Below are 20,350 nucleotides of genomic sequence, written 5' to 3' on the forward strand. Positions count from 1 at the left end.
GGAGGGAGGGGGAGTAGGAGAGAAAGAGACAGTGGGAGGGGGATGTGTGGAGTTAGAGTGTTTGTGTGACGGCGAGGATGAGTGGGAAACAGACGGAGGAAGGGAAGAGCTGGTGCGTTTGATTCACCTCATAATCACTTATCCGGTGGGATCGATCATCGACTGCAGAATAGGCAAGAAGGAGGAAAGGAGAAGAAGACGGTACAAGTAAGAAATTCAACTACTATTGCTTCCTATTGGTTTGGGTGCAAAGCACAATATGCTTTCCCCACATAATATTTAGGTGTGATGAAGCTTTTCTAGAGATTTTCCACAGGAAAGGTGGCACAGTAAGATTCACACAGTATCTAATGTACTGGAGGAATTATAAGTAAATGCCTCTTCGTGTTCATGTTCATTCATCTTTTAAATTTCCGTGCATTTCTTTTTTCACGTGAGCAGTCAGAGCATGAGAGCAGCAGCACTAACTGATCCTTGTTAGGAAACTGTTCACCCTAATGCTTGGATGGACTGTGCAGTAGAGAGCAGAGCTGTGAACTGCACTCATCTGGGACATTCACTAAACTTTTATAAGAGTGTTTTAATATTTCAAATGATTTCATCCTCTGATTTTAAACTGCAGACATGTATATTAGTGTATCTTGATGGCAACCGTAGCTAGGTTTCCAATACAGATTTTTGCAAAATAAAAGCGATATTTCTAAATTTAGACAACGTATAATTGTGCATTGAACAATGTTTTGGGCAGGAGCCTCGTAACTCCTGTGAAATCTCTTCCTGAGAGACTTCGCTGCAGGAAGATGGATGCTCAGAACCTCTTTATAACACTCTGTATTCTTTTGCTGTTTCACGTCTAATGTGGCAGTAATAATTGTCAAATATAATAGTGAAAAATGTCTTGGTCGTCTCTTCTGTTTACATGTACCGCGTCATGTTTTCTCTGAGAGCAGTGGTCATGTGACCAGGAATCTCATGTCATGTGTCCATGTACGTCACGTTCTGTGATGAGTATTTGCGGAAAAAGTGTTTTGAAGTGGCTATCCGTACGTAGCCGTGAAATTCAAATCCACTTCAGAAGGTTAGGGTTACGGTTAATTAGTCCGTAACGTAGTTTAGGGTTAGGGTTATGGTTAAGGTTAGTTAGTCCGTAACGTAATTTATGGCTAGGGTTATGGTTAAGGTTAGTTAGTCCGTAACGTAGTTTAGGGTTAGGGTTATGGTTATGGTTAGTTAGTCCGTAACGTAGTTTAGGGATAGGGTTATGGTTAAGGTTAGTTAGTCTGTGTGGTTTAGAGTTAGGGTTATGTTAGGGTTAGTAACATAGTGTTAGGTTAGGGTTAGGGTTAGTGTTAGTAACATAGTTTAGGAATCTAGGTGGTAGAGGGGTCGTCCTCTGATCGAGAGGTAGGGGGTTTGATCCCGGTCTATGTGTTGAAGTGTCTTTGGGCAAGATACTGGACCCCAAGTTGCTCCCAGTGGATGACTAGTGCCTTGCATGGAAGCTCTGTCCCATTTGTGTGTGAATGTGAGAGTGAATGAGCTGATATGTAAAGCACTATGTGACCTCTGTCTGTGAAAGGTGCTATATAAATAAACATTACTTACTTACTTAATAGAAAACAGAAGTACAAGTACGTAGCATCTCAATCACGTGACCTATCACGTCACCTAAACTGGCCAATGAGCGGTCCTACGTACGAATAGAATGTTGGTATATTAATATGACTACGTACGAATAGCCACTGCCAAAGTGTTTCCATGGCGCTTTTGCGACACATTCAAGATCAAAACGTTTTTAGCGATATTTAAGTGCTTTGTCGATATTCAGGTGTTTCCATTACCAGTTTTTATTGTGCTAATTAGATTTTGCACATTTCCAAGGGTAATGGAAACACAGCTACTGACTCTCAGGAAGCGAGAGCATCTTTCCGTTTCCTGGTTTGCAGCAGCCTCTTTCAATGTTCATGTGAACAGCTCTATGAAAGCACCTCAGGATATGCTTCACTTTATAATAAGAACACTTATAATAATTAGCACTTGGATTCAGATGCCCTATTTGTTCAGCTCTCCATCAAACCCCCTCAGCTGAGTTAATTGGCTCACAGCGTTGGTGCTACAATCACTGGAGTCAAATGGTGTGAATGATGGAGGAACCTGTCCTATGAACTGTGCTCGGTTGGCACGCACACGCATTCGCATTAGGCTTTGATGGCTTGTCCTGAGAGAATCTCATCCTGCCCCAGTTTTCTACCTCTGTAAAGATGGCACGCCACGAAAATCTGGAACAGCAGCAGGAAAACAGACGCGTGGAAAATGTGTGTGAGCTCCACCAACAATCCCCCCCACCCCCCCAACCCCTAGGTCTGTGTGTGAATGATCTACCTTGCAATCTGCACAGTTCACAGGCTTTAATAAGCCAGTGCAGTCTGTCCATCATACTGAGGAGGCCATCCCAACAGACTGTCTGCGCCAGGAATATTTTTGGGTCAGGCTGACAAGACCACAAAGCAAGCAGACTCAAAAATATTTGGTACTAAAAATGATTCAAGTGCTATTTTTAGCTCCTTCTGGGATTTGGCATCTCCTCAGTGTTGATGAGAGCTTTGAATGAGGACTGCTTAGATGTTTGACAGCTGGAGTAGACTGAATTAGAGAATTCAATAAAATGATATAATTAAGGCACTGAGGCTCTGGCATCAGTTATAAGGTGAGCAGGACTCAGAGAGAGGTACTGAAACAAACACAGGATGACCAACACATTACCCCCTGCATGAGACTCAAGGCTGTGTGCAGCCGCCTGGATCCAAGTGCTGATGGACGACTGAGGAGATATGATCATCTATCACCTCCTGCTGTAGAATGTCTCCTAAAAAAAAATTGCTTGGATATTCCCTCAATATTCAAAGAGTTTGTTTTACTCAGTTTATTGTATGAAAAAAAAAAAAACATGTGTGCAAGTGGTCAGGCAGGGTTTATTTTTAGTTTTTTTTCTAACGTTAAATTGTTGACGACGGTTGCGGAGACGATTTTGTTTGAAAAACTTCTGTGAAGAAGGACAAACAGGAAAAATTTAGGCTTTTTTGATGGTTGCTGGGACACTGTTGTAGGTGGATTATAAAATAATCAGCTGGGAGAATATCCAGTTGTGTAACAAAAGGGAACGTGTAGAGGAAGAGAAGTGTGGGGGTGATGAAACAGACAAGATGGAAGGATAAAATGTTTGATGTATACACCCTAACGGTTCACGTGATCCACTGTGAACACAATGTTTCATAAATGTTATTCAGTGTCAATTTCATAGTGCTGCCCAAAGAACGAGATGGATGGTTAACAAATGTATATGCAATTTCCATACAAGCCAGAATTACTTCTGCATTATTACTTGCCAGGCTTCAAACTCACCAAATAAATATAAATGACAAACACTGCTGCACTTGACAGGTTTTTTTTTAACTAAATGAACAATTTTTAAAGTTTATTTTCACTGAAACATTGTGACAAATGTGTCTAAGTATCACAGATAGAATTTTGTTGAAGATGCTCCAGATTTGGTGTTTGGATTGTGATAAGATGTTTTAAAAACAAAGAGAAAGTGATTTTTTGTAAAAAAAAAAAAAAAAAAATTAAAAAAATAAAATAAAATAATAATATATATTTAGTGTTTCAGAAGTGTACAACACAACTAATAGCTCTTCGGATTATTCAGTACCTGTGAACTGTATGCACGCCTAAATGAGTTTCCGCACATTGCTAAGAATAATCATTAGATAACCAAGATAATGTGGACATGGAAGAAATTAAGGAACATATTCAAAATGACTCATTTGCTCAACATTTTGAAAACATTGGAAGAAAACCCAGATCAATCTAATTTCACATCTTGGCAAAGACTAGAATCTATGATCTCTCTGAGGAGATTCAGAACATTTAAATCACTGAAAACACAACTCATTACCACTTGTCCTAGAATGATTATTATAACTATTAGAGGTCAGACATCATGTGCATGAGAAAATCGACGCACTAGTACTCCAATGATTCATGTCCATTAGAGATGTTTTTGTTTCTAAACCACAAAGAGCAAAAACATTTTGTGTCTAATTTTTATTCAGAAATGTTCAATTTGAATGAATGAATCATTATGATCTACTCTGTTGAAATGTGTGATAAGTGACGATACTGTATACGGAATGAAATCCTGCAATTATCCTTAGGATTACAATTTGTAACAGACGTAAAAAGTTACGATATAATATCCTATATAATAACCATATATTTATATTAAATACAGAACAGGAGTTTCACCAAATTGTCCCAAGTTATTCCAACTTTCTATAACTACAGGAGGAAGTGATTCAATCACTGTTAATGTTGCAAGGAAAGCAATCGTGGTGAAGTGGGAAGGAGATGACTCTCCCACTATTGTCATGTGGAGATCTCCGATATCAAAGGTTAAGACTGGGACACCATATCAGTCAAAAGTGTTTCAGTCATGAAGACAGTCATGCTTTTCACATTTCTTAAATGAGTTTCAAATATTTAAAATTTAATTTAAAATTACACCACACTATTGTAATTTTTGACGGAGCTCTGAATTATTTTGGTTTTAGTTGGTTTATTTTCTGTTTAGTTAAGAACACTTTTTGGAAGGTTTCTGTCATAAAAACCTGGTATATCTGTGACTTTTATGTTGATCAGATGAGACTTGTAGATCTTATCAAATACGTTTTGTGACTATTAACACGAGATAATGTATTAAAATATTAAGCTTCATGAGTGTATAATAATGCTTTATTAGAAAACGAGGCTGTTGATGGGCAGTGTAATCCTACTTGGCAGATCTGTCCATGTCCAGCACTGCTCTTGCAATCCCAGATTACCCTGTGCTGTAACTGCTTGCTCTTATCTCTTTTAACGGCAGATTACAGAAATGGACGCCCCTCTTTCCACTCCCTGCAATATCCAGATCTGTGAAGTGACCTGTGACTCCTTCCGTATAATGTGGGACATGACCATGGAGGACACCGGCCGAGCCACACACTTCTTTATTGACCTGAGCCGCAAAGAAAACAGAGACCCAAACCGCTTCAAACACAGGGTCTGTCTATTCACAGCATCTGCATGACCTCACATACACTCCTGTGTCACTCCCTCAGGGCTATTCCTCTCTACTGTGGGTTTTAGGTGCATCCCCCACTTTCTCACCAATGACTTTTCACCGTGTGCCAGGCTGTTTGGTCCTTTATACCAAATATGTAACCTCAGTGAGACAGAAAAACATGTGTTTCATTGAAGATCTGTTGGGTCTGCCTGCTCGACTCTACTGAGAGCAGAGAAAACGGCAGTTGTGCCCTTTCAGTCACTTCTAATACAGATGAGCACAACATGTGCAGTCAACAGCTTCAGGCATGTGACTCACTTCCACATTGTTTCCGCTCAGAGTCGACCAAATCTGACAATCCAGCAGTTAGCCAGAAGCTCATTTTCCACTTAATTACATCCAAAGTACAATTTTACACTTTGTCTTTTTTTCTTAAGAAAAACAATACACATGGGCACAAGGACCCTGTTTCAAGACATTAATCTAACTTTACCGAATGCAGTCATCAGAGGTGATCTATGTAAAGCTGCCAAGTAGATTGAAATAGTGAATTTAGAAAATAAACCTTGTGTTTTTTCACACATCCATGCAGAAAACCAGAGTTTTCCAGCCTTTTTTCATTCACTGCACATTTTATGGAATGTATCATGGTGGATATGATTGTGATTTAGAAGTTAGTCTTTATAAAATAATCCTTTCCAAAGCAGAAGATTGTGATCGTGTTTTAGATACAGTGAGTTCGCGTTTCAAATGTACTAATATAAATATCATCACCTTGTTCAATCGAGGGAAGTTATTGCCAACAGGCTGGGCCTTGTGCTTTAGAATTGAATGTTTTTGCAAAGCCTCTGCACTCATCAATTATGCTCAAATGCTTTTTCCTCATTTCAGAAAATACACAAATCAAATCTATTAGGGAATGAAACATTAATGGTTGCTCGCTATGTCCTTTATCTCTGTTAGGTTTATAGGGCCGTGAAGAAAAGCTTTCTTTGGCCACCTTGTACGTATGCAGGCATTTCCAGCAGTTGAAAAGCATTAAAATGAGTTTTTAAGTGAAGCATTAATTCCACAAACTAAGAGTAAGAAATGGAAGTCGAAGTAGTGAGAGTGCAAATTTGACTGGTTTAAAGGTCAACTGATGTCATTTTGATTGCTGACCTTTTCCTGATGTTTCTCACAATTGTACAGAGAAGATCTCTCATATTAAATAAAGTACTTTGAACAACTCTCATGAACTTTCCTTAGCTTTAAAAGGATGAAGTCGGATGAATGTACAATTTGTGTATCATTGGCAGAACTGATGGAGTTCACTGTGCAAGGATTCCCACTCGCATAGCGGGAATAAACAAAGGTTCCCTCGTCACTAGTTGCTATGGATATGAGTGGCCTTTAAGCCTGCAAAGACAACCCAACAGAGCAGCTAAAGTTTCGATGTATCCTGGTTACAGCTTTCTCTCAAAATCCTAGAAATGTAAACAGTCCCAAAGCATTAGAGCTAATGTGGAACTATATGATTTTTTTATCGTAGATAATAACCTATTTATGATTTAATTACCAGGACGTGCCGACCAAACTTGTGGCAAAGGCTGTGCCTCTGCCCATGGCAGTGAGAGGGCACTGGTTCCTCAGCCCTCGGACTGAGTACTGTGTTGCTGTTCAGACTGCAGTGAAACAGTCAGACGGTGAATATCAGGTGTCGGGATGGAGCCAAGTGGTGGAGTTCTGCACTGGGGGTAAGACACCCCATTAAATTATTACCTTTAACATAAAAGCTCCTCCAAGTCCAGTCCCCATCATACATGTTCATGGATTCATATTTACTGTATATACAGGAGACTGTATTTGGACACTTAACAGTAGATTAATATAGTTACAGTAACTGCTTCCTCTACAACAATAGTGAATCCACAGGAATAAAAGCTCTCGTATACCAAACTTGAGACCCAGCATTTACTTCTGCTTCATTGTTGATTTTAACTTAATGGGTTTTTAGTAGTACTTTATTGTCCGTGCAAGTTTTTTATAAATTAATATCTTTGTATTTGATGACCTCCCACCTAAAATTAGGTGAAACAATTAGACAGTAACTTAATTGTTGTAGATTTCTTTCTAAAAACACTTTTTTAATTGAGTTGAGTGAGTGTCAAATATTAATGATAGACCGGTATATCGGCCAGCCGATATTATCGGCCAAGTTTTGCATTTTTTACGAGTATTGGCATCGGCCGATGCAGGCTGCTGCATTCGCCGATTAGCATTATTTACAGAGAGCAGAAATATTATTTACTTGTTCTTGTTCTACATCACCTGTTTTTAATAATTGTTGAATATTTATTACTTGTTGTCGTTGTACCTCACCTTTGTTAATTTCAATAGATGTTCCTTTTTTTCTAAGTAAAAAGGGGCTTGTACCATTTATCATCATTATTGTGTAATTTTTATGATGTAAATTGAGGGAGCAAAAGTAGTATCGGCTCAAGAAAATCGGCAGTCTGTCACGGTCATTGGCTAAGGCTGATGGGAAAAAATCGTTATCGCCGCTAAAAAAAATCCACATCGGTCGATCTCTAACAAATATAGACTTAATTTAGTTTATACAATTTTGAATATATCTATAAGCTGGAAAATTAGTATATACAAAACAGAAGCATGAATAAAATCAGTGTTGAAAAAATACAATTACATTATTGACTTGACTTCTATCTCGACGTATTCAAATAAAGGGATCGCAAAAATGTGTAAATAATTTATCATATTTTAGCCTTGAAAAACTAGATCTATTGTACACATCTTGATAGACATGGTTTGAGAAAAGTGTGTAATTTATTGTGTATTTTTTAACTGTATTCGATCTAGTGACATCAGCTGAGATGAATGTAACACCGGATCGCTGAAATAATTAAAATCTACTTTGCAGACTATGCTATTGAACATCTTCAGCAGCTCAGTGACAAAGCTAAAGGCTCAGCGGGAAGACTACTGAAGTTCTCAGTGTTTTACCGCAATCAGCACAGAGACTACTTTGACCACATCAGGTCAGTACATCATCCATATTTTCACACTATTCCCACACCAGATATCATTTATGTAATACTTGTTTTGAATCAGGAGTGAATGTGGAGGACTGATGCGACCAGCCCTCAAAGATACCAGCGGGAGCCACGGCTCTCCAATCAACGGAAAGCTCCACGGAGTCTTCTTCAGCTGCAACACTGAGTTCGACACAGGCCTTCCTCCTAAAGACTCGCCATATGGACCCCTTCGGTTCCAGATCCCAGCCGGGTATCTGCTGAACCCTAATATCTGTGTTTACTTCGCAGACTTTTACTGTATGTACACAGCCTACCACTATGTGGTTCTGGTGTTGGCCCCCGTCGGGACAGAGGGAGACACCTTCTGTCGCCCACGCCTCCCCATGCTGGACTTGGCTTCCAACCCTTTTCTCACATACGTGGCCCCTCAGAGGCAAGGGGAGGAAGCTGTGTACTACCATGCCAGCGATGTCATTCTGGAGGTCCTTTTCACAGAACCAGTTCATTTGGATTATGGTACTGTCGAGCAAATAAGTGGACATCATCAACTCATGAGTCAGACCACGGCCAATGCAAAGAAAGACCCAAGCTGCAAAGTGTGCAACATCAGCGTGGGACGCTGAGGTGGACCTAAAGTGAAGGAAAGATCTAGAGATATCTTGTGACATGAAAAGACATCTGGGCTCCTTCTTGTTCCAATGGATACAATAACATCAATGATGACGTTCATGCCATGTTTTCCTTTCCTACCTTTAGAAGGAATAACCTTTGTGAATGGATGTATATTGGTGCTAAGTTACTTCATGACTACAAATGAATAGAAAAAAATATACAATTTATCCGTGAAAACATCAAGAGGATTTAGAGCAGTGGTTCTTAACCTGGGTTTGATTGAACCCCAGAGGTCAAGACACACACAGTAAAAATGTGTTACTAAATCAATTCCCATGATAAACTAGTTTATTAAAAAATAATTCATAACATTAGATTTTAAAATTTTAATTTATAACAAAGCAAACAAATGGTTCATTAAGTCAGACTAATCGTATTATTCATGATATCTCGCAGGCCATCATTAGCTGCAGCTGATCAGGTCTTTTTTGTTTTTCTTAATCTTTTAATCCCTTCATTCCAACCAACAATGTTAAGCAAAAAAAGGAAGTGGTTGGACGAATACGTACAATACGAATTCATGTGTATAAAGCAACATGATGGGAGTCAGAGTCCTCAATGCCACGTTGACCAATTCTAGTCTAGTAGTGAGGAAACTAAAGGAATACTTAAAGCTGCATAGAGATGGGAAATACAAGGTTCAAGGTTCAGAAATCTTTATTTTTCAAATTACAAAGTGTTCAAAGAATGAACTGATGAAGCTTGCAGGGTTCAGTACCTCTAATAAGTTTAAGAACCACTGATTTAGAGGAAGAGATCCATTACCCCACTGAGTCACAACATCCTTTCCTCTACATTGTTGTGATTAGCTGTCCTAATAGATCTTAAAGTAATCATGTTGTTTCTCCATTTGTTATAATGTAGCTTTTGAAGCATTTGCATCCAAATTCATTTTACTTTCAATACTGGTTCTTGGTTTCATGACTCTGCTCCAAAATCTGTGCAACAATCCTTAACCCGAGGACTCTTTCCATTGGGAGGGCATCTGTTTCTCCCCGCCTAGTCATCTCTGTTCTATTTGGGACTCCCGGAAGTTGGAATGAAAGGAATTCCCTCCCTGTTGCAAAAGTGTGTCTCGCTCAGAGGTGACAGGCAGAAAGTAGGACAGAAGAACGGAATGAGGACTAATGCCCTGGTGCCCTTGTAGTGTTTTATGGAAACTGAAACAAAAAAAAGAAAACATAACACTGACTACTTTTGTAAATGTTTAATACAGAGCAGTTTGCAAAACATCTCAATGGTAAAAGTACAATTTCAAAGTAAAAAAAAAGTACATTTAAAAGAAAGAGCCACTCAACCCTGCACTCACAAGACCAAAATAGGGATCACATTTAGACTGACCACGTCATGACCTTTCTCCCAGATTCCTCCCACAGCAGAGATGTGAGTTCACATGCACAGCAATGCTGTAATTCTGTCCGTTGTTGTTATCCCAAAAAGGCCCACCCTGCCCTTCTGGCAAATACCGTAAACAGAACTCTATCTTCCTTTTGGCGTCTAGTATTTTTGGAACAGCAATCTCAAATTCAAAGATGTCTGTCTGGGGTCCTCCAAAGCGTTTTTGCAGGTATGTGCAGGGTATGTCTTTGTAGCTCTGCCACGAGTCAAATGTAATGCGAATATGAACATCTTTCTTAAAGCTGATGTTTTTGACCCGTATTGTGCCGTGAAGGGCCTGTTCACGAATGGTGCAGTTTTCCAGAACGATCATGCTTTCAGCCAGCTTAGCCCGGAAGGTTTGGAAATCTGCAGAGGGCTGTGGGAAGCAAAGTTTGAGCTGGGTACCAGGGCAGTAGGTGCTGACAGTGCAGCTATAGCCATCCTCTGTCATACTGCCTAAGCCCTGCAGTGAAGGCAGTAGGTCGATATCTGATGGTTCCTCCCTATCGGAGAACTCTCGCACAGCTGTGAGAGAAAGTCCCTGAGAATCGGCAAAGACCACATGCTTATTTTTGATTGGAAACAAATCATCGTCGTCGTCGTCCAAGTCATCTAGCAGAAAAGAGAGAGGATGGCTCAGATAGGCTTGACTTAAGATGTCAGAGGACTCTTGTTGAGAAAGTGAAGGTCGGATGCAAGGTCGCTGGGGTTTCAGGATGGGAACCCACACATGAGGACACAGCTGTTTACGTTGGTTCAAGCACAGCCTCACCGCAATTTCCACCAGTCCGGCTGACTGGGCCATCGACCCGAGGCCAACCATCGGCAGAACACTTTGAAAACACAGAAACCAGTTTCAACAAAGACTGCTTTGACGGAATTGTTCTAGTTGTGTGCTAGAGTTAGTTTATTTAGCACAATAGAAAAAAAATGACCCAAACAAATGCACAACGCCCATACACACAAAAACACATGAGTTTGCAGTAGTTGCTTACGTTGAACTGGACAAATCCATGGATGTGATGTACTGCCAGCTGTTATAGTGTTAAAACAGACATTAAATTATGTTCAAAACATTCTAACATCTATTTTTGATATATTTTTTGTAAAACTCCTATTTTCTGAGGAAAAGGTTGAATATAACGATAACTTACAAACCCGCAGGGAGCAGCAGGTTGTCTCCTTTGCTCACAGGAGAACCAGCCACCGCTTTCTATTTATACTACCTCTGTTTAGCTGTTGTTTTACACTCCTCCCTCTTCTCTCTCTGACCAATCAAACTCATTTAGTGTACTACCTCTATCTATTGCTGTGCATATGCATCTTGTGCAATGTTACCATTTTACTTTTCCATCTGCACTAGTAATCTAAAACATGTGTCCGGTATAGGCTGTAAGCATTTAAGATTTGTGTGCACCCGCGTCCTTGTGTAAACCCTGCTCAGTGTTGATCTGATGGATTGGGTGCAGATAGGGATTGCTGCATTCAGTTTAATCCTACATTGTGGAAAAAATGGCAGCCGTCCAAGGCTTTATTTTCAGACTTGTCACCTGACATCTAGTGAGACGTCAGCCTGAATCCATGGCACTGGATCAGTGTCGCACACCTTTTTAGCCTGTACAATGCTGCGTGCCGAGTTACCATCCACTCGTGCAAACAGGAGCAAGGGAATCTATTCCAGATCATGTCCCTATAAGTACAACTATTCAGTCACAGGTTGAGAAGTAGTGAAATTAATTTCAACATGAAACCTGACACTTTCCTTATATCAGATCTGAGGTGTAAGGTTCAATTCTGATCGTTTCTGCACAGTGAGAGAATGAAGAATATTATGGAAAACTTTAAATATCTTAGTGCTTATGAACATTTTGTGAAAAAGAGACAGTCCTCAATGTACATCTCTGTATGTTAGTGAGTACATTTAAATGTAACGCTAACCCTATGCAGTGGGGCATATTTGACCTGGATCCCTGTCAGGGGATTCCAATGGCAGAGAAACATCTCAGCTGTGCTCAGCCCTCTCTCTCTGCCCTCTATTATCTTTAATCCCTGAGCAATTTGTTTGGGGGCAAACAATCACTGCAGTGATTTTTCCCTTTAAACAGCTTACATAGCAAGGAATTACAAAAACCAAAAAACATTAGTGGGAGGAAAGTACGCTTCACACTGGGGCTGAACAATTTTGGAAAATAATATAATTGTGATTTTCTTTCCTCAATATTGCGATTTAATGTGCAATTATTTTTGCAATTTCAGCGTGATTTAAACTTGAAATAAATATAAAATATAACTTTTAAAGCACAGATTACAACAATAAAGCAAGCAAATCTGTGGCTTTACCTCTTCAACATATCTAACTAACTTCACGTTTCATGAAACCTGTAAACATGTGGACTGCACTTCTTAAACACTGAACTTAACAGGACAGTACAAGACAGGACAAGAAATAATAGCAATAATAATAATATTTTTAAAAATTTACGAAAATAAAATTGCAGCCTTTGCGATTAGAAAATTGCATTTTATAATATCGTGATATCGCAAATGCAATTAATCGTTCAGCCCTACTTCACACATCCTCTAAAAGTTCACAAAAAGTCACTTTTGTACTGATGCGATGCATGCGTCATGTGACCACAACACGACCCCTGCTCTTTCATTGCATCAATGCTTGCTAACCAAAGACAGACATCCATGTGTATTTACTTGTGCAATGAGGGGAAGCATTGACAAGCCAAGGGAACTGAAATTTTACCTTCAGGTCATCTGACGCATCTTGTTATTGAGCAGGGATGAAGACATCCAAGAAAGCAAGTTATTAACATGCAGTAAAAACGAGAAGAGCTGAATGACAGAAACTCCTTTTCTACATTCACAGTTTATAAGTGTAACCAAACTGTTTTGATGCAGTAATAACGGACCAAAGCCAACAGCTCAGCACTGCAAAGGGATCATTTACATAACAGTGTCCATAAAACTAATTTCATTTTCTTTGAGCTATGGTGCTATTAAAAGTATCTCAAACCTAGTCCTAGTGCAGAGTCCTTATTTTAGTTTGCAGTGAATGTCACGTTTCACACTGTGCACTTTTCCTCCTTCTTCTTTGTTAAAGTGATGCAATAAAAACAGGCAAATACTCATCATACCCTGGAGCTAAACTACCTACAGCGGAAACCAGACCTGTGACAAACAAACAGGGATGGGCGATTTGGACCAGAACTCATATTTAAATTTTTTTTTCTCTCGAAATGATGATATACGATATAAATCTTGATGTATTTTTACCTTAATTAAGAAGAAAGACAATCCTGGGTTAAATTTGTTGATGCAAAACGCCACACAGGCAGATTTATTAACATACAGCTGCACAACATATGATACTTTTGGCTAAAGGGACAGCATGTATGAGTGAGTTCTGTAGTGTGGCTTGTTTAGTGGAAGGTCTGGGTTAGAACACACTCAGCAGTCCAGCTAACTGTGCTTTTCATGCTGTTAGAGTATTTTAATTAAAAAATTAAGCTATAAAATAAAAATACATTGTTATAGGCGATATTGTAATGTTCAATATCGCCTAAACAGTAGGGGTGTGTATTGACGTCTGGCGAAACGATTCGTATCCCGATACAACACGATATATATATCCCGAAGTTAAAGTATAAGGCGATTATTGTGATTTTTTTTTTTAAATATATGACTTAAGAAACAACTAATCTGTTGTTGTACATCTTCATAAAAACATTATGTATGACATATTTTACACTCAAAACATTGGCTTTAACATGCCATGTGCCAACAACTTAAGATAAAAAAAATAACATACAATCTGCCTGTGGCTTTTAAACCAACTTTGACTTTAGTGCAACATGACTTTAGTGCAACTTAACTGAGGTATATGCCTAGAACAACAAATAAAGGCAGAAAGTTAGTACTTTCTTTTTAGATTTTATAGAAAAAACACAAGCTGGTCAACATGCCCAGGTTTCAGTGCATTTCTTTGTGCAGTTACAGTGTCTCCTGCAGTGGAAAAGACTTTCCTGGTTAAATAAAGGTAATAAAAAATTATTATTATTTTTTTTTTTTAAATCGACATGGATGCATTTTGAATCGGTCTGAGAATCGCAATATATCGCCGAATTAACTTTTTTCAACACCCCTACTGAAGAGAAATGTTGATCCATTGGTTAGGCCTAGTTGGTAACCAGCAGCAGAGTGAGGATGGCATGTTGAACATACCATGGTGCACATTTCTAATTCTGTTGCCAAGAAACACAGTAAAAGATTCCTCTAAAAATAAATCCAGATGTTGCAGCAAATGAGTATATTATATAATATCTGCACAACTGCGTTAGCAGATGTCTGTACAAAGCCTGTGAAGGCAACATTTAATGAATGTGTTGGGGAGCTATACTCACCTCAAACTTCAGATTAATTGCACGGCTCCAGTTGATACGAGTGGAGCTATAGTTCGATAGCGCATCAGGTGCTGAGAGCCTTCCTCAAGGTCAACCACATAATCCCTGATTAAACAGACGCACAATTATATTCATTACTGGTTTTTGTAGCTACGCAGAAAAACATGGTGAAATTTAAGCACTGCCATCTAGTGGACACAGGAGCACGACCCGTTACGTGAAATATTCAATGAAGTACCTCTGATCGTCTGATTCAGGCTCCACCAAGATGTTTTCCTGTCTCTCTTTGACCCGCAGAAACACAAAGGAGTCCAAATAGGGCTCAGGAACTGCACACACATTGGTATACATGCAACAAGCATTATAAATGACACAACATACAAGTAGAAGTACGTGTAGCATAGGTCATCTGAGACAGAGTCATTATAGATGCTGGGTATAGGGCAGTGGTTACCAAACATGGGTACGTGTACCCCTAGGGCAGTGGTCTACAACCTTTACTCTTAAAAGAGCCGTTCTGTCAAATCCCACCTGGATTAAAATCCTTCTGGAGCAGAAATAAAGTCTTCTCAATGAAGAAAATAGTGTGTGTAAAAGTCTATACAGTTAAAATTATACCGAATACTGTTATGTAAACAACATTCTTTTGAATTAATGCATTTGAAGGGATACAAAAAATAGCCTGATCAAGAATCATGTCTGTCAACACATGCTAATTGCTAATTTCTTGCAACATATCAAGCATAAAATCTGTATTTTCTTCTAGAATAGTCATTTTGTTAGTTCAGTTATCTACCAGGGATTTATACCTTAAGGAAAGTTAATGGTATGTAGAAGTTGCAGGAGGTGAAGTAGGAAGTTTTGATTCATTTTGAGGGTAATATTTTTTTTTTAAACTATAGGGAGCCATTGCAAAAGAGTCAAAGAGCCACAGGTTGCAGAGCCCTGCCCTTGGGGTACAGAAGCAAATTGCAGGGGGTACTTGGTAAGATTTATAAATTAATTTAAAAATAATCAGAAAATATTCCTAGTTCTTTTCAGGCTATTTTTTTTAAAAACAAATTCACCACAAACTAACAAACAAACTACCGCTTAATAAAATACTATTTTTTAAACAGGAGTATTTTATGCTGTCGAGGCTACTTAATCACACGTACACACAATAATTAGCTATTTTCTTACTATTTAGGTAATTACATAAAAGTTGCATGTTATTTTCTGAAAAAAGAAAATCCACTTTAAGTTACATTCATTGTTTTTAATTTGTAGATCAAGCCTTAGGGAACCGATGTTCAAAACACAGGTAGAGGTTTAGGGGAGCCCACTTTACACAAATTAAAAAACATATGAAATTATGGAGAGGGTACTTATGATATGAAGACCAACATGACCAAAATGCAAAGGGGACTAAAATGATCGTGAACCACTGGTATAGGGTAAACAGTGAGGGTCTCACCTGCTTTGAGCATATTCAGGGTCTGTAGATTCGGAGGCATGCGTTTCAGGGCCACGGCTTTGAGGTACGTCTCTGTGTTGGCATAATACCTGCAAACAAGATGAGATTTGAACAGCGTTCCACCAGCTGGAGATTTTATAATGAAATTAAAACAAGATTTCTCTTAATACTGACTCTTTGGCGAAGGCAAACTCTTCAGGTGAAAGCAGAGATGGGTCTCCCTCACCTCGAGACTTCTCCCGTTCCAACACATGAGGGAAAAACTTTTCAATCTACTCGAAGCAAAGACAAGCACGATAAACAGTGAGATGCACAGCACAGGAGCGAGACGCTTTGGTTCCACCAGTGACGTCACTGACCTTCTGCAGACGAGAGCGCAGGTAGCTGCTGAGAACAAAGCGGATTCTGTCTATCTCCATGCGATGGATGCTGGCCTTAGCGTCACCTTTCTTCACCCGCAGCAGGTTGGACTCCTGGTAGTAGAGTTTACAGCCGTTACTTTTTTTTCAAATCATGACACCAACAGAAAAGTAAAATAGCATAAGGATCTGTTTTCAGAACGAGAGGGAGGATGTCATTTAACAAGTGGACAGAAGATAAAAAGGGCTGAGGTCATGTGTGTATCAACCACAGGTGGTAAATTATAGAATAGTTTAACAAATGAAATAAGACAGTAAAAACATAAAAATATATATACAAAAAACAGAATTTAAACAAATACAAAGCTGAGGAGCAGCATGTTTGATTGTGTTCATATGAATATAGGTAGTTTATATTATAATTATAACTTGTATATGTGTCGTATTTAATATTACTGAATATACATTTTTTATGTATATGTGTATCTGGTTACACTTCAGTTTAGGGAACAACTATTATTTATTAACTGGTTGCTTATCAGCATTAGTAACATATTGGCTCTTAATTAGTCATCATTATTTATTAATGCCTTATTATACAGTTAATGGCAGCCTCACAGTCCAAACAGGATTAGGATTAGGGTTAACGTTAAACCTAACCCTGGCATGTTAAGATCTTGAACTTCCTTACTTACTACTAATAAGTAATAATTCTGAGGTTATTGAGGGAAAACTCTTAGTTAATGCTTTACTGGTTGTATAATAAGGCCATGCAGAATAAGGCATTAATAAGTACTTAATAATGACTAATTTGCATGCTAATAAGAAACTAAATAATGGTTAATAGGTGTTCCCTAAACTAAAGTGTTACCGTATATCTGTACTGTATATATATATGCAGCGCATATATAAATTGGTCATAATGGGTATAAGAAGGGTAGGATTAAATAAGTCACACTTCTTCCTGCTGCTTTTTTGAACGTGTAAATGTTTTCTTGAAATCTTCTGACTTCTGTGTTTTTTTTTTTACTTGTTTTGGAAATGAACTGGTTTTTTCTTCCTTTTATTTTATATGTATTGTTTGAGTTCATGAGACACCCCCATACATGGACTAGATTCTAGAAAGTAATCCCCGAGTCATCACCATGTGGGTCAGCTGCTCCATCACACACTCCACCACCTCGGATTTGTTCTGCAGCAGCTCTGGGGAGAACTTCTCATTCTGCCAAGCCTGTAAGAACACAACAACAACAACAACAAAACATTCCCATACGTCCGCATGCGCAGTAAACCGAATGCCGGTAATTCCGTCACTGTCGGACCCGTGTCCTTCTAGCTATAGTTTCGTCAGTTCTATTTTAGCCCTTACCCTAACTCAGGAAATTTTTTTTTTGTATATGTATTTTTAAAAGTGGAATTTGTAGTGTTAAATGAAAATAATTAAAATAATAACTAACCCAGAAAATACCCTAAAATGTTTCTGTTTTTCATATATGTATTGTGAAAGGTGGAATTTGCCGTGTTAAATTTGTAAAATGATAAAAAAGAAAAAAAAAAAAAAAAAAATTTAAAAGGCAGTGCCGGAACTGCGCATGCGCACAGGAAGTGCCGGAACAATAGTCAGAAATGTCTGAGGTCCGGGTCCGAAACTATAGACACTTCGTGAAAAAAAAATATAGTTATCTTATTTCTTAATCAGAAAATTTAAGTTACTGTGAAGTTGCTGTTGCACTTTTGCTTAAATCTGGGTTAAAACTTGAAATTGTTGAATGACAGAACCTCATTTACTTTTTATTTTGGGATTGTTCTATGCATTTTAACTCTTGAGGACAATTACAGCAATAAAGTTGCACTTTTGACAATATAACTGATGTCTGCAGTCATTTTTAAATCAATTGAAAAAAAATAAAAAAATAAAAATCGAATCGACACTCAGTATTTTTAAAAATACAGGCAAAATCGTCCAGCCTTACAACACAGCATACGCAACACAAGCTATTACAGCAAAGCACAACACTGAAGCAACACGAATCAACCAACTACATATAAACAGTGAGACAGCAGTAGCCAGTCTGTTGTTCACTCACCTCCTCCAGTTTAGAGATCAGCTCTGAAGGCGTCATAACATCCTCCATACTGTCGTCTTGAGGGACCTCGTCTGACAAAAGGTCCGACATTTTTCTTCCGAAACAAAACACAGTTAACAACTACTAACAGTAATAAACACACACACCCCGTGTGTACGAGTCAAAGCAGCCACAGAGACGTCACTACAGCACTTACTTTATTCACAGCTAATCCTCACAGAACACAAACACAGCTTCACTGTGCGACAGCCTTGGGTTTCGCGCCACGAGAACCTATCGTTTGTTCTCGCGAGAGTTTGTTTTAAAGGCATATACCGTAGAAATAAAACAAACAGATATGAATACGGAAATGTGCTATGCGACGTACTAAAGCAGTGATGGGCAACTTTTATCACAGTGGGGCCCAATAAAATGTGATTATCTAACTGAGGACTACATTATAAACATTAATTTAGAATAATGACCAAAGCATTAGTTAAACGTATTAATTAAATATTTGTGTATTTTTGTTGTCATTTTGTATATTTTTCTGTCATTCTGTGTATTTTTGTAGTCATATTGTGTATTTTTGTAGTCATCATGTGTCTTTTTCAGCCATTTTGTCCAATTTTTTTAATTATTATTATTATTTTGCATATTTGTAGTCTGTGAATATTTGTCATAATTTTGTATATTTTTCTGTAATTTTTTTTGTCGTTTTGGGTCTTTTGGAATCTAGTTGTGCATGATCGTTGCTGTTTTGTATATTGTTCTGTGATTCTGTGTATTGTCTGCTCACGGCCATCTTTTTGTCATTTTATATATATATATTTTTTGTAAAATATAAATATATTGTCATAGTTGTACCAGATTTATCTTGGAGCTCAGTCATTTGGCTAGTCACTTTTAAAAACAGTAAAATGTAAGATTCTGCAGTTGTTATACAATTTGACTTTTTTAAGCAACATATGTTTGAATTTGATAGATTTTGTCACATTTAAAACTTTAATTCAGATTTTTTTTATTCCAACTGTGTGATACTTGAAGGACATGTGCTTCAGATTAAAAAGTGTACAGAAAGTTTGCTGGGTACAAAAAGGAGGAGTTGTAAACATGATTAGTTACTGAAGGTTCTTGATTAAATGAGAAATGTTTGAATGGGACAAATTATAGCCTACATTCAATCATGTAGATGTGCTTTGATTAAGATCTCACACTCTAATTATTCTGTGTTTAAATTTATGAGGGACGGACGTGATAAGCACTTTGATTTATTGAGTTCTCTCTTTAACTTTATTTATTTATAAATTAGTTAATGCTCAGATTATATATATATATATATATATATATATATATATATATATATATATAGTATCTGCCCCCTTCTAAATTGAAGAAATAAAGCACTAACTTTTCAAATGTGGAATTACAGTCACTTTTCTATTCAATATAACTCTATTTATCATGACAAAGAAGCTGTTTACATTCACTGTAGTTTCATATATTCCTATCACCAGGGCCGGCTTTAGGTCATTCGGTGCCCTAGGCAAGAGTGGACCCTAACGCACCCCCCCCCCCTCCCCCCAAATAAACGAATAAAAAAAAAAATAGATAATAAGTTGTTTTTTTTTTCTATACACACACGTCTATACACAATGTGTAAACAATTTTATCTATTTTTAATATCAAGACAAAACAATGCAATTCTGCGACACAACAAACCATTGAAAACAAATATAACTGATTTCAAAAATTGGAATAATACACTATAAAAGAATATAGCACCTACAGGTATAGCAAAATATCCCGAAGGAACAACAACAACAGTTGTGCAAAATCCAAAAGAAATGCAAAACAGTGCAATCAAAA

The 20,350-nt window shown here is 38.0% G+C and overlaps 2 protein-coding genes across 3 annotated transcripts; one reads left to right on the plus strand and one right to left on the minus strand.

The window, feature by feature from the left end:
• The first annotated feature begins 71 nt into the window (after positions 1 to 71).
• Positions 72 to 10,147, plus strand: phyhip (phytanoyl-CoA 2-hydroxylase interacting protein). Its single transcript, XM_028457740.1, has 5 exons — positions 72 to 207; positions 4,922 to 5,098; positions 6,663 to 6,837; positions 8,022 to 8,139; positions 8,213 to 10,147. The coding sequence occupies exons 2-5, from the start codon at positions 4,931 to 4,933 to the stop codon at positions 8,757 to 8,759; spliced, it is 1,008 nt and encodes a 335-aa protein (XP_028313541.1). The 5' UTR covers positions 72 to 207; positions 4,922 to 4,930; the 3' UTR covers positions 8,760 to 10,147.
• LOC114469863 (DNA replication complex GINS protein SLD5-like) lies at positions 10,082 to 18,769 on the minus strand. Of its 2 annotated transcripts, XM_028457742.1 has the most exons (8): positions 18,503 to 18,769; positions 17,560 to 17,646; positions 16,416 to 16,529; positions 16,231 to 16,328; positions 16,057 to 16,145; positions 14,839 to 14,929; positions 14,601 to 14,705; positions 10,887 to 11,021 (listed from the first exon to the last, which is right to left on the minus strand). In XM_028457742.1, the coding sequence occupies exons 1-7, from the start codon at positions 18,590 to 18,592 to the stop codon at positions 14,609 to 14,611; spliced, it is 666 nt and encodes a 221-aa protein (XP_028313543.1). In that variant the 5' UTR covers positions 18,593 to 18,769; the 3' UTR covers positions 10,887 to 11,021; positions 14,601 to 14,608. The 2 variants fall into 2 exon arrangements, with proteins under 2 accessions (XP_028313542.1, XP_028313543.1); XM_028457741.1 differs by lacking the exons at positions 14,601 to 14,705; positions 14,839 to 14,929; positions 16,057 to 16,145; ... (2 more) ...; positions 17,560 to 17,646; positions 18,503 to 18,769 and adding exons at positions 11,184 to 11,222; positions 11,343 to 12,010 and having other exon boundaries at positions 10,082 to 11,021.
• Positions 18,770 to 20,350: the final 1,581 nt, after the last annotated feature.

Source organism: Gouania willdenowi, chromosome 9 (assembly GCF_900634775.1).
Source record: "Gouania willdenowi chromosome 9, fGouWil2.1, whole genome shotgun sequence".
Classification (NCBI taxonomy): Eukaryota; Metazoa; Chordata; class Actinopteri; order Blenniiformes; family Gobiesocidae; genus Gouania; species Gouania willdenowi.

What these genes read in the sequence shown, in the direction of transcription:
- phyhip (XM_028457740.1), top strand. Translation starts at nt 4,931, where the DNA reads ATGGACGCCCCTCTTTCCACTCCCTGCAATATCCAGATCTGTGAAGTG. An exon ending in CAAACCGCTTCAAACACAGG is followed by an intron (nt 5,099 to 6,662) that starts GTCTGTCTATTC and finishes TTTAATTACCAG; the next exon opens with GACGTGCCGACCAAACTTGT. An exon ending in GACTACTTTGACCACATCAG is followed by an intron (nt 8,140 to 8,212) that starts GTCAGTACATCA and finishes GTTTTGAATCAG; the next exon opens with GAGTGAATGTGGAGGACTGA.
- LOC114469863 (XM_028457741.1), bottom strand. Translation starts at nt 11,203, where the DNA reads ATGGATTTGTCCAGTTCAAC. An exon ending in ATGGATTTGTCCAGTTCAAC is followed by an intron (nt 11,022 to 11,183) that starts GTAAGCAACTAC and finishes GTGTTTTCAAAG; the next exon opens with TGTTCTGCCGATGGTTGGCC.